The following is a 14,625-nucleotide window of genomic DNA, read 5'->3' on the forward strand; positions in this document are numbered from 1 at the left end:
AGAACCCAATGCATGTACAGAAGTTAGTGAGCTCGCTCACCAAAGCACTATCCTACATCACATATGGCATGAATTGCGAAAAGATATGCACTGAGTGGTCACTCGAAAGTCACCGAAAACCAGATGTGACACTCAGTGCGTATCTTTTCACAATGCATGCCACATGTGATGTACTATATTGCTTTGGTGTGCGAGCTCCCTTACAGCTACACGGCTTGGAGATAGCAACATGTGCATTATCTGATGGAAAAACTAATGAGTCTTGAAACTGTTTGGTCAGAGTGCTTATTGTGCTCTCTAAATGAACTGAAATATAATAAGACGGCTTTGGCTTCGTGATGCAGCGATATGAAAATGGTTATTCATTTTTAATTATAATGTACTTATTCATCATGAGTAATTATGTATTGGTCTTTTAAGTGTGTATTTATTTTAGTAATTAGTATCAACTTGTAATGATAATACACATTTATTTATAAGGTATGACTATGTTCCGAGTCTAAAATAAATGTTTTAAAAATCGAATCCTGCCTCCTGTTATTTACTACCCATGGATATCACAAACTTATGCTTACTGAAAGGTTTGTTCGTAGAACAATCAGCAACACTTGCCAATCATCAGACACATGCGTGTTCGTAGTCTACCAATGCTAACTGCGCATATGTCTGATGGTTGGCAACGGTTGCTGATCGTTTGGATCGTACTATGAACAAAACCTATTAGGTCTGGATCCCGAGTACCAAAAAAATTAATTGATAGCAAGCTGAAAATTTGTTAATAGCTTAATGGTGTCTAGTTGGACAAACTTTGATGTATGGGGACACTGGAACAGTTTAAAAATTTGGAACGTCAGATTATGAAAATGTCCCATGTATTTTGTCAGACAGAACATCCAATTGATTTGTTACCCTTTCATCAAACTCTCCTGCAAAAATCAGACTGCTATTACTAACCAACATGATTCCTGTCATTTGATCTGTTCTTCGTGTCCCACTCATTAAAATGCCCATTTGGTGATAAACACCAGTCTGATTTTCGCATGAGAGTTTAATGAAATTTTAACAAATCAATTGGAAGTTCTATCTAAATACAGTAGACTCCCTCTTAACCGGCCACCTCGGGATCAGAGCCTGGCCGGTTAATCCAATGTGCGGGTATTTTCATGAGAAAAATCAAGTACATACATACATATATCAAACACAAGTACAGGAAGGTCTATATTAATAAAGATCACGGAGTATACAGTTGAAAAATACTATTTATTTCTATGTATGTACATATTTAACTATTTTACAAACTTGTTTTAAAAAAATCGGTAACTTTCTTTTATTTCTTGACATTAAGTGAATTTTTAAAAGCTACATCTCTCCACTTTTTAAAAACCAAAACGTCTATTGGGGAGTGGCCGGTTAATGCGGGACCGGTTAAGAGGGAGTCTACTGTACATGGAACGTTTTCATAGTCTGACGGTCCAAATTTTTAACCTGTTCCACAGTTAAAACTTCCCGTTCCAGAGTTCCCATACATCAAAGTTTGTCCGACTAGACACTGTTAAGTTATAACAAATTTTCAGCTTGCTCTTAATCAACTTTTTTTGGTATGCGGGATCCAGGTCTATATGGAAAAAAATAAATAATAAAACAAATTATCTGCCAAAACTGCATTTATTTTGAATAGAATAAAAAAAAACAAAATAATATTGTTTTAACAAAATAGGGGATAAATGTTAAAATTTAGGGACAACATAAAGTTTAGGGCAACGGCCATGCAACAACATGAATTTTGTGAACAGTGTTGCCATTGCCATATCTGTTTATAATTTAGGCATGAATTTAGACCTTGTTTAAAACATGTTTTCTTTTATAATTTATACGTTTAAAATATTATAAAGTTAGACTTTTACGCAAATATATTTTGAATATTTTTTGTTATGAAAAGCTATAATTTTTTAATATATACAAAGCAGGATTTATAAAATATAGGTATTCTAAATTATTTCAATCTTTACATTTTTTAAGTGTTTCTATTAATATGGCCACTATTGATTTTATATAATTTTAATGCTTTTAAATTTAATGCTTTTAATATATTTTCTGATTTATATCTAACATTTGTTTTTGATTTTTAAATTATATATTATGTTCTCTTATCCAATTTTAATTTTAGATGTTACAATAAGAAATATTTTACAATATGGCAACACTGTCAATGCTTTTAGATTACATCAAATGTCAACTACAAATTGGTTATGTTTGGTTGCCCTAAACTTTATGTTGTCCAAATTTAGTATTAATAATGTTTTTCACATTGGCCTATCCTGGTCAGCTCGACTTCCACAGTTCACTACTATACAAGTCACAGGCATGTTTTCATCACTCAAAATCACCAAAAACGAAAAGTTTATAAAATAATTAATCTAATGAATGTCTTTAAATACTATATTAGCTCAAAATCACGACAAAAAAACAAATTAAAATTAACATTATCCCGATCAGTTGGACTTCCACAGTTCACTACTATACAAGTCACATGCAAGTTGTCAGCACTCAAAATTACCAAAAACGAAAAGTTTATAAAATAATTAATCTAATGATTGTCTTTAAATACCTCAAATAAATGTCTTTAAATACCTCAAAATCACGACAGAAAACAAATAAGAAAAATCAATAATTACATTGAGTTTAGGTTACTACTAATAAACAAAGTCTCCTAACCTAAAAAATATGCCATGCCTTCAACGTGAAAGAAGAATGACCTAACGTGAAAGAAGAAAAGGCCCTTAGCTCGGTTACTGCAATAGCCCCCAGAGGGCGTATTGCTTAAGACGAGATGCCAATTGCTTTAAAATATCTGATTTTTTCTCAAGTGTCTCCTATATTTTTCTCATGTGTAATTCGCTGTTTTGTGTAAAATATCACGGTAAACTTTATATATCTACAACTAAATTTCTTATTTTAGATCGGTATTAACCAGAACGATAGAGTAACTAAATTATTAGTTGTTTAACGAAAAATCTTATGACATGATGTTAATTTTGAAAAAACATAATCAATATTTACCTTAAAAAGAGTTGGGAAAGGTTTTCTGAGTTCCCATAAATACCGATTTTTCAGATCAGAAGTTTTAACATAATGTTCTGTGTCACTACTCATTGAGTGATAATAAAGTCGTCTACCTTCTCCAGGAATAAATGGAGAAAGTGCCATTCCTAATACCCCATCCTGTGTTTCAAATGATGTACCTGCAAATCAAAACAAGTATATAAATATATTGTTTTTTTTTCCTGGAAGCCGTCTGTTGTGAACCGGTTGTACTGCAGCCATTTGGCTTATTGTACATCTTCCATTGTTTATGAAACCCATTCCAGAATTCTGGAACCCTGTACCAGCTTGTACAGGTCTAGTGGGTGGGTGCCATATAAATTTGGAGTCATTTCGATGTCTCCGAAAAGTGTTTGCCGCCTCCGATCCAATGCCTCACAGTCATGCAAGATATGGTTGTCTGTTTCAGGTTCTCTGTTACAGAGTCTGCAGCTCAAGTCTCCATGAAACAGCCCCATTGTATGTAGGTGACCCTTAACTGGCGCATGTCCAGTGAGGAAACCTGTTATGACTCTGAGCTGATTCCTGCTTGTTTTCAGCAGTAACTCAGCTCTACTAGCACATGTCCGTCCGATATACATCTTGCCATGTGTTTGACCGGGTACACTCTCCCAGTGTGAGTTGTGTTGGCTTCAGATCCAGGCTTTTTTTCGTTCGCGGACGGTGCTTTTTGGCACTCCCACGGCCGGCTCTGGACCCAGGTATTTTGTAGCTGATGTTCTCTTGGCAAGTGCATCAGCTTTTTCATTGCCGTATATGCCCCGATGACCTGGAACCCATACCAGTATAACACTGTTATGTTGTGCCAGTCTACCAAGTTCTTGTCGACATTCCCACACCAGCCTAGAGTTCACCTTAGGGCTTATAAGAGCCCCAATGGCTGCTTGGCTATCTGTGCATATGTTAACCCGCTGCAGTTCGAATGCCCTCAGGCTGTTTTCTCTTGCACACTGCAAGATTGCAAAAATCTCTGCCTGAAATACGGAGGTACATTCCCCCAGTGGAATAGAAATGTTGAAATTTCCACCACTATAGAATATCCCTGCGCCCGAACCGTCTGCAGTTTTAGACCGGTCCGTATACCAGGTGCAACCCTGCAGTCTGTGTCGAGAGTTTCCTCTGTCCCATTCGTCTCGTGGGCAAATGTCCACTTGAAAAGGTACTTCAGGCATATATCTTGATGTCATATGGTCAGAAATCATCATCCATAATATATTGTTAGTATTTAATATTATATACAGAGTGAGTATTATGTATGGAACGCCTCAATTTTCTCGGAACTGTATTGCACAATTTTTAGATTTTTAGATTTTTAGATTTTTAGACTTTTAGAAAAAAAATTAAAACAATATAAAAATCAAGTTTGCCGGCCAAGGCAAACATTATTATTTTATGTTCTTAGGATCATTGGAAACAAAATAGGTCCATAATTTTTCTCTGAAGTTGATCGTTTTAGATTTATAAACAATTTAAACTGAAAAAAAACGAAGAATTATGATTTTCAAGGCTCAAAACACAGGTAAAAAATATTACTTTTGAATCTGCAAAGTGCCTAAATTCAAACCTTATTAACTTAGATTCCTATAAATATTTTGCCTATTTTATTTGAAAACATTGTTTTTTTTTTGTTAATGCAGCTTGATCGCTCGCTCTTTCATAAACATTTCATTAATAATTAATAAGAATGTTTTACAATAAAACCTGCCAAAAATTCTTATGGGGAGCTGATCGAAGAAGGTTTGAGATTGAAATTGGTACTTATATAATAGCGCTGCAGGCCTCAGGGGCCCATGGCTTGAAATTTTTCAACTGTCTTTCTCCACTTTACTCTGTCCAGGGCAGCTGTCTTTCAGTTTACAACGCCTGCTCTTTGTAGATCCTCTTTGGCTGCTTCCAGCCACTTTTTCCGCGGTCGACCCCTCCTTCTTCTTCCCTCACCTCTTAACAATATACTCTTCGCCCATCGGTCCCCTGACATCCTTTCCACATGTCCTAGCCAGCGAAGTCTTCTAGTTTTTAGCATATGGCTGATTACTGGCTTCCCAAACAGTTCTTGAACTTCCGCATTCGTCCGTCTTCTCCATTCGTTCTCTCCCACTTTCACACCACCGAAAATCTTTCTCAGCACACTCCGTTCCCATCTTTCCAATGCATTTTCTTCTCTCTTATTCAGAACCCAACATTCACTACTATACAGTACTGTAGGTTGTATCACCGTACTATATAACCGCAATTTTGCTGCTCTTGAGGTGAGACTACTTTTTAAAAGTATGCTCAATGCTCCAACTGCTCGTCTTCCCTTCGCAATTCTTTTTTCAATTTCTGGAACTTCATCTCCTTTCTCTGTTACAGTGACCCCTAAGTATTCAAATTCTTTTACTTTCTCGAAACAATATTCTTTTCCATCGTTATCTATTCTAATTTTCAAAACCTGTTCTTCATTCATTTCCATAAATTTTGTTGTGTATTCGTTAATTTTCAGACCGTACTGCTTAGCTTTTCTTTAAAAAAGGTTAAATACTCTTAGCAGTTCTCTTTTTGTTCTTGTTATCAATACTATGTCGTCTGCATATGCAAGTACCTGAGTTCTTCTATCATGGATCGTACCTAGCGTTCTGATCCCGCTCTCCCTGAATATTGCCTCTAATACACAATTGAAAAGGACAGTTGATAGAGGGTCTCCCTGCTTCAAACTCCTTCGTACTTTAAACTTTTCTGAGAGGCTACCCTCCAGTGCTACTCGATTTTCTGTTCTCTCGAGTGTCATTTTCACCAGTTTGACCAACTTCTCCGGTATCCCAATTAACCGAAGTGCATGATAAAGGCGTTTCCTTACGACTGTATCATATGCCTGCTTGAAGTCTATAAACAGGAGCTTCATATTTAGCTGTTGTCCGTAGGTACCGCACTGTAACATCTTTAGTACGAAAATCTGATCGATGGTAGATCTTCCTTTCTTAAAACCACCTTGATATTCTCCTACCTGCACACTAATATATCTGTCTAATTTTCTCTTATAACCTTGGCAAGGACTTTATAAATTACATCAAGCAAAGCGATACCTCTGTAACTTTCACATTGAGATTTATCTCCCTTTTTGAATATCGGGCATATTACAGCCTGACTCCATTGTCTCGGCATTTCTTCCTGATCCCATATCATCTTTAGTAGGCTGCATATTCTCTCTTCTAATATTCTACCTCCATGTTTAATCATTTCTCCTGGAATATCGTTGATACCCGCACTCTTGTTGTTCTTTATGCTTCTTAAAACTTCCATTATTTCCTCGTCTGTTGGCGGCCCCACTACATCCTCTTGGTTGTAGTTTTCTTGTATCACTTTTCCTGCCTCTCATTTAGCAGTTCCTCAAAATGCTCTCTCCATCTATCCAGTTTTCCTTCCTTGTCGCCTATTAGGTGCCCCTCTTTGCTCCTGTAAAAGTTTTGTCATCTTGAATACTGTTCTTTACTTCTTTTTGCTTCTTGGTAGAAATTTCTAATGTTCTTATTGATATAGTGTTGTTCAATATCTTCAAGATTTTTACTCATGTGTTCCCGCTTTTTATATCTACACATTCTTTTTGTGTTTCTCCTCTCTTCTTCATATTTCTTTCTATTTTTTTCACTAGGCTCATCTATCATTCTTTGTCGTGCCTGATTCCTTTTCTCTAACCTTTTCCTACAGTCATCATCGAACCATTCTTTTTCCTGTTTTCTACTTACTTGTCCCAGGTGCTTACTTGCTGATTCCTTCAAAGATTCCTCAATTTCTGTCCACTCCGTTTCTATATCGTCATGGTACTGCCTACCTCTAAGCTTGTCCGTAATTTCCGCTTCAAAGCTCTTTGCAATGTCCTCGTTGTTCAATTTGGCAACATCGTATTTTTTTCGACTTTCCAATTGACCTCTCGGTTTCGGCATTCTTTCTCTTATTTTTGCTATCAACAATATATGATCGGAATCCATATCAGCTCCTCGATAACTTCGTACATCTGTTATTTGTTTAGCATGTTTAGCTTCAATCAAAATATGGTCAATTTGATTCCTTGTTTGGCCATCTGGCGAAATCCATGTCTCTTTATGTATTGACTTATGATCAAAGTATGTACTCATTATTCTCATATTATTCTCCTGTGCAAAGCCTATCAACATCTTGCCGTTGTCGTTACTTTCCTGGTGCTTACTCCTTCCACCTGTGGCCTTCCTGTACCTGTTCTCATTACCCACTTTGGCATTAAGGTCCCCTTATTGGTACTTAGTAATTTCAAAAATTAACGCTAGAATGCAGGGAAAGAGACCGGTTGGAAAGCCAAGAAAGTGCTGGGAAGACACAGTAAACAGCGACACTCAAGTCCTTTTAGAAGTCCGTGTATGGAGAAGAGCAGCCCCAGTGGCGTAGCTGAAGATTGGGGGGCCCAGTATTATAAACATAACTACAACTAATAACAGTATAATTACTAAAATATATATGTAAATGGCACTATTTGGCCTTTATAGGTCTACATACATAAGTCTACATCAGTTAGTGTTAAAAGATTTTTTGGGAATAGACATGAAAACCTATTATGCATGTCTTTTTAATCCGACAAACCTATTAGTAAGTTGTTGCAACATTTTATCTAAATTTACATTCAAAACATTAACTTCAAACCTTTTTTCTCTACAAGTTATTTTCTCGTCGCAACTGAGCTCATCGTAAAATTTTTTATAGGTTTTATCCATTTATTTTTAAATTTCGATATAATACCCCACTATTCTGCTGTTTCTGCTACTTCTGCTAAAGTTTCGGTAAACGAATTTCTCATTTCTCGAAGATTATCACGAGTTTTTTAAAAAAAGTTGAAGGGTGACCGTTAACTCTGCCGTTTCAGATTGCAAAAGTTTTGATGTTAGATTAATGAAGTTAAGTATTTTAGATTGAATAGTAATGTTAACGGCAAATTCAAAATTATTCATATGCTCTAATAATGCATTAACTTCTAATTTTTCATTGTTTTTTAGACAGCAATGAAAAGCTCGGCGAAAGCCGTAACAGCATAATGTCTGGATGACCACCGGGTTTCACATAACCTTCTAAGTCTTGGCAAACGCGATGAATACGAAGTTATAATAGTACATAGTACATCTTATCTTCTAATACTGGCACTAAAAAAAACATATTATACCTAATCTCTTAATTATATCGTAAAAAAATCAACTCCTGTACACCAGCAACGGCATCATTTAACACTAGGTTCAGATTATGGGAAGTAATACAATAAACATAGGAAGCTCTTTTTTCTAGGTCAGTTATGCGCCTTTGTACGCCTGAATATACACCACTCATAACGCTTACCCCATCATTCCCCTTTCTTCTGCAGTTGCGTATGAAAAGGTGCTTTCATTGTATAAATTTTAAAAGTTTATTTACAAGACCTTCTGCACTTGGGTCTAATATACAAATAAATTCCAAAAAACTTTCAACAACTTCTGCTTTGGAAGGTGAATTATTTTTTACACCTACCTCTACCGAAAGTATACTTTTCCGGACCTTGTAACCCAATACTCTGGGTATTGGGATTTGGAAGAAAAAGAACTGATGCAAGAGGGTGAAATAGAAGAGAAAAGATTTCAGATAAAATGAAGAACGGCTTAGCTCAGAGGAACCACTTCAACCTGACGGAGAGACACGAACTCTCAAGTGGGGATTCGGGCTAGCTTTATTGCACAGAATACTGGCTTTGAAATATGGAAACAAAGAAGGGATAAAATGAGACCTATTTAATAAAAAAAATAATAGAAGGCAACTAGATAAAACCACTGGAGATAGATCAATATAAAAGGACGATAAAGAGAGAAGAAGAATGGGCGCCAACTCAACAATGGTTGAGATTTTTTTTTTTTTTTTAAGTAATGAACAATAAGAAATAAGCTAAATAAATGACACTTAATACAATTTCCTGAAAAAAATTCAATAATTACCTTGTGCTGCTATAGTTACTGTTAGTAGGAACTGAAATAAAAGCAAAAAATAGTAACAACAAATATATTCTTATTTATTTCAACAACATATATTATATATCAATACTTGACATATCTATATAAAACTGATTAACAGTAACAGTGAGTGGTGTTAAAGTAGAATACGACCTGACAGCCACTAACAAATAAAATATCACTGCTACTGCGCAAAGCCAAAAGGTACTAGGGAAAACAAAATCAAAGTCCGTGAGAAAGCTAGAGTGTCTTAACACTAAGGTTAGTTATGTAATCTAATAATCAATAGGACTGACAAGTGTCCAAACTACCTAAATGCCAGATCTGTGTGTAAATACTATGTTTACGCACAGACACTGGGAGATATATAAAGCTATCAAGAAAAAATGAGTACGGTCAGATGCTCTTTATACAAATATTATTTGAAAATTTATAACATAAAACTTTTCCACTTTATTTAAAACCTCTACAAATAATGACCCCTTCCCTTAACAAAATTTTAGATTAATTTACTTTATTATTATTATTTACCATTACCTGGTTTGTTCAGTTTAAAGTATCAGTTTGTTCATCAAAACTCCCTTATTTACTACAAAAAACTATATGTAGTATAGGTACTTAAATATGCATATAAAAGCTTACATTGGTTCTAAATACAAGAGAGGAAGAATCAATATATTTAGATAGATAAAACTTAACTTATCCAACAGAAGTTTCCACAAAAAAAAGGTCCTATAAGGGTGTTCCTTCAAGGCGCTACCAAAATCCAACGAATTTGGAAATCTGTTGGGAATAAAGCAAAAACGGCTGCTATGCTGGTGACGGTAAGGTTAGGTAATGGTGCTTGAGTTATCTTATTGTTATCCAAACCATTCCAAAAAAAAACAAAAGGTGACTATAGCTTGTAACAACTATAGAATGTAGACGAACCTAAAATAAACATTTGAGAAATTTAGGCCCTCTCCGTATAATAATTGCAACAGCTAACATCCATCCTCACCGAACTCAAACAAAACATTACTGTCAAAAACATTAGGTAATAGTGCTAATTAGGTAAAAGTACTAATAAATATTAGAATAAACATTAGGTTATGCCTTGTCAAACTTGTCAATTTAGTCAGTGTCACTTCAAGATATTTTTGCGCTTGCGCGTATATACCGTTTCCCAAAGCTAGAACTTTTTATTGTACTTAGAAAAAAAATGATACAAAAACTACCGGCTATTGAATACAAAAAATGATAGAAGGACATGAAACTACGATTTTAATATGTTTGGTGACAAACAAAAAAAAAATATGATGTACCTATATGTATTCCAAAAGCGATGTTATAAGAATAAATAATTTAATTATATTACCTGGGATATGATACGTAGTGAAACTACCTCTCTCACGGCAAATTCCACGTGGTATATTTTTACATTCTTTTATATCAATCGGCTTCCTAAATACCCTCTAGAGATTTACTGGTAACTTTTCTTGGTTGTTCAATGATGTTTATGTAGAATATTTAACTTCTATGCCATATTTTTCCCAGATTCGTCCACAATTATCAAAAATCACTACGTATCAATGGCGAGCTACCTGACCTACTGTCCGTATCGAAAATCGATCACATCGACAACGTGGGAACGAAAGCCCTCTTCTGGTAACAAGTCGTTCTAATTCGATCATGGGCGTCACGGAGGGGTATTATTCATCCAATTTTACTTGAATTAATTTAATTAGTAACGTGACTGCTACAACCTGATTGTAGGGAGCAAAGTTGTACGTAGGAAAAGTAAAAGTGTCACCTTGGTATTTCATTCATGAAATATATAACTTATTGACGCCCTGTACCCTGCACAATATCTATTTTCTATTACGTAAGTATCTATACATTTTAACGTTTATTTATAAAACACCCTGTATTTTGCAGAATGGTAAAAAACAGTAAATTGTCATTTTGATTTAACAATGTTTACAAATTAATAATTTGACTTATAGTTGACATTCGACAGTTATGTTGTACCTACTTGTTAGTTTTAGTTCTAATAAATTTTGTTTGTTAGTTACATAAATAAATTAAGTAAAAATCAAAAAATTACTTGTTATTTGAGGAAGGTTGAAAAGCCATATGTATAACATGGGAGTAAAGTGCCTTTTCCTCTCTTGAATGGTTACTACCCTCCGCTACGCATCGCAGTAAACTACATCCTCGGGAGAAAAAGTAGCACTTTCCTCCCTTGTTATACAAATAACTATTATCGAAAATTATTTTTATCGCCAACCGTCACTAAAGTCATTCATTATTGTGCTTATTTGAAGCCATTTGCGGCAGTAAAGTAACACTTTATTGTACTGAAAGAAGAATTTTACTTTACCTGCCGCGATTAATCAAATTAACCGAGATTGAATGTAAGTGGTCGATGGCAGTAATCGATTATTTATTTGACTGAACTTAAAATTTATTTACTTTAATTATTGAAAATCATCATCATCAGGGCTTTTCATTCCAGGTGGAATGTTTGCCGCTCTTACTTAGAGCTCTCAGATTCGCTTATTGCGGTGAATCACTCCGCATTCCACTTGTATGTTGTCAAAGTTTGTTGTATGACTTGGCTTTCGTTACTATTTTCTTCCACTCATTTCGATATGTGCATAGTTCCCTCCAGTTTCTCATTTCCAGAATTTTGATATCTCTCATGACCTGGTCCTCCCATCTCTCTCTGGGTCTTCCTCTTGGTCTTTCAGTTGCCGGTTTCCATTTGGTGATCTTCTTAATCAGTCGGTCGTTTTTCCTTCTTTCTATGTGTCCCAGCCATCTCAGCCTCTGTGATTTAATAAATCTAACTATATCTTCTCCCTTCATTATGTCTCTTAGTTCATGGTTCATTCTTCTTCTAATTTCTCCGTTGTCCATTCTTATCGGGCCCATAATGCATCTGAGAATTTTCCTTTCGAATATTCTCAATTTTTCTTCATCTTTTTCCGTGAGGCACATTGTCTCAGCTGCGTACGTAACTACTGGTCTGATTGCAACTCTCTATATTTTCAGTTTTGTATTTCTGGATAAGTTCTTGTCCTTCATAAGCCTATGATATCTCCAGTATGTTTTGTTGCCTGTTAGTATTCGTTCCGTTACTTCTTCACTTCTCTTGTTTTGGCCATTCAATATTACTCCCAAATATTTAAATTGTTGGACTCTTTCAAAAGTGTAGTTTTCTATTTTGATTTCTCTCATCCTGTTATCTTCTCTTCTAGAGCAGAGTAGATATTTTGTTTTTCCTTCGTTAATTTCTAGACCTCTTTTCCGTGCTTCTTTTGCCAGGATTGTTACTGCTTCTTTTAATCTTTCCTTGTCTCTTCCCATAAGAACTAAATCATCTGCATATGCAACTATTTGTGTTGAGGAGTGGGCTATAGTTCCTTTAATTTTGCTGGCCTTGACTGTTCCTTCTAGTGCTATGTTGAATAATGTGGTTGACAGGGAGTCGCCTTGTCGCACTCCTGTTTCTATTGCAATTGATTTTGTGCTACCTTCTTCTGTTGTTACTTTGGCTCGAGCTCCATCCATGGTCATTTTTGTTGATCTGATTAATTTTGCTGGTATATCTTGATTTTTCATTTCAATAAATAATTTATTTCTTCCAATACAGTCAAAGGCTTGTCTGAAGTCTACGACGAGGATGTGGAGTTTTATGTTGTGTTCGTGGCAATTATTGAAAATATTGTACACAATTTACGTTATTGTTAATTTTTATGCCAAAAAGTGAAATTCTGTAGTATTTTGCAACTATATTCATATATAATTAATCAAAATTTTACCGATTTAGTACTTATTCAATATTGATAACCATCTATCGATTAAAAATCGGAAGCGGCATGCAGAAGTCACCTGTCATCACTGTCATAATTAAAAAATTTAAAATGAAAATTGTATTTATTATAATAAAAGTGTTAAAACGAATATCAAATTATAGTACAGTAGTGCTGCTTTGGAAATGGAAGAAAGTACACGAACGCCACCTGAAATACGCAAGAAATCGTTAGAGGCAGTTTCAGAGCTTCTCCCAGCAAAATCCATCGAAAAATACAATAGGCAATATGACATATTTGAAGCATGGCGTGAAAAAAATTGTATTACAAATTATAGTGAAAGTGTTTTACTAGCATATTTCTCTGAATTGCCTAAAGAATATTCTCCATTCTCCATCGGCTATGTGGTCCTATATTATTTAATGTTAAAGGCAACTTTGACCACAGATAAAGACATAGATATAAGCAATTATAAAAAACTTACAGTTTTTTGAAACAAAAAGGAAGGAATTACATTCCCAAAAAATCAAAAACCCTGCCGCAAGAAGAAGTGCTAAATTTCTTATTAAATGCACCTGATAACGATTATTTTTAATGATGAAGGTAATTCAACAAAAACAAAATTACTATTACCTACATATTATATTGTACGTAAAGTTCTTTTTCATATCCTTGAATCTACCATGATTTATGTATAATGTCTTTTCATTTGATGTCAATTATTTTTTTTACATTTTTTACTTGCCTATTTGTTCTTTTTATACCTAATATAGGCCGTGCCTAGCAAGTGGTTGCGTAGGCTAGCGGTATGTCTATCTAGCTACGGACGTGTCAGTACTTGGTTCGAATCCCCCGTACACCGAGAGAAAAAAATTCTTGACATAAAGAAACTTTATTAATATTTAAGAAAGATCGACTTGGCATATTGCCTAAGAAATATATCTTTGTATGTAAGATATAATTTTCTAAAATATTTCAAATAAATTCTACTACAGCCAAAGAAATATATCTTAAACATGATTGAACTATCACTTTCTGGCAAACTTCAAACCCATTTATCAGAAAGAAATTACACTTGATGTTAATTAATTTTATTAGTCATAAAAATATATTTTCTACAAATTAGAAAACTATTCTTTCTGAGCAATAATATTTCTTAGTAAGGAATATTATTATTTTACTATTAATAATTAATTTATTTAATGTTAAGAAATATATTTCGCAGAGATGAACGTATATTTAGAGTTAAGTTAATATTTCTTGAAAATAAAGTGATATTACATACGGCGAAATAAATCATTGTGTTAAGGTAAAATCATTATTTATTAATAAAACAAGATATAAAACGTTATTATTACAAACAAATATTTTGTCCACTCTTAAACCACTGGCTCCTACACAACAATAAAGGGATGGAGAGGCAAATCCAACTTCCTCAAATTTTCCTTCTTTTGTTAATAGCACTTTGTATATCAGCAATTCACTAAAACAAAATCATTATGTAGAAAGAGTAAACTTACTTTAATAAAATTTTTTTATAAAGATATAGATATTTATTTTGACAAATTTAGGAAATACAAAAAAAAACAAATACACGGCCCCACATAAGAACTATTAATACTAATAATAATCAATCATATTTAGTTCAAACATGGCATTATTTAACCTATACATCTTTGTTTATTTTTTTCTTTTTGTTAATGAAATATTAATTATTTATCTGTATAATATTAAGTCACACAATAAACATT

The 14,625-nt window shown here is 34.2% G+C and overlaps 1 protein-coding gene and 1 long non-coding RNA gene across 5 annotated transcripts in view; both read right to left on the reverse strand.

Moving 5' to 3' along the window:
* The window catches only part of LOC114335683 (major royal jelly protein 2), a 267,509-nt gene that overhangs the window by 16,222 nt on the left and 236,662 nt on the right, over positions 1 to 14,625 (reverse strand). For 2 of the 4 annotated variants that reach the window (XM_050655703.1, XM_050655702.1), the window contains exon 7: positions 3,061 to 3,242. The exons of the other annotated variants lie outside the window; for them this stretch is intronic. In XM_050655703.1, the coding sequence (XP_050511660.1) occupies positions 3,061 to 3,242 (182 nt within the window). The remainder of the gene's footprint in view (positions 1 to 3,060; positions 3,243 to 14,625) is intronic. 4 annotated transcript variants of the gene reach the window in all.
* On the reverse strand, positions 9,113 to 10,815 carry LOC126887832 (uncharacterized). The gene is made up of 2 exons (XR_007699230.1): positions 10,435 to 10,815; positions 9,113 to 10,007 (listed from the first exon to the last, which is right to left on the reverse strand). It is a non-coding gene; the product is annotated as an uncharacterized LOC126887832 (long non-coding RNA).

The sequence above is a fragment of the Diabrotica virgifera genome, chromosome 7 (genome assembly GCF_917563875.1).
Source record: "Diabrotica virgifera virgifera chromosome 7, PGI_DIABVI_V3a".
Lineage (NCBI taxonomy): Eukaryota > Metazoa > Arthropoda > Insecta > Coleoptera > Chrysomelidae > Diabrotica > Diabrotica virgifera.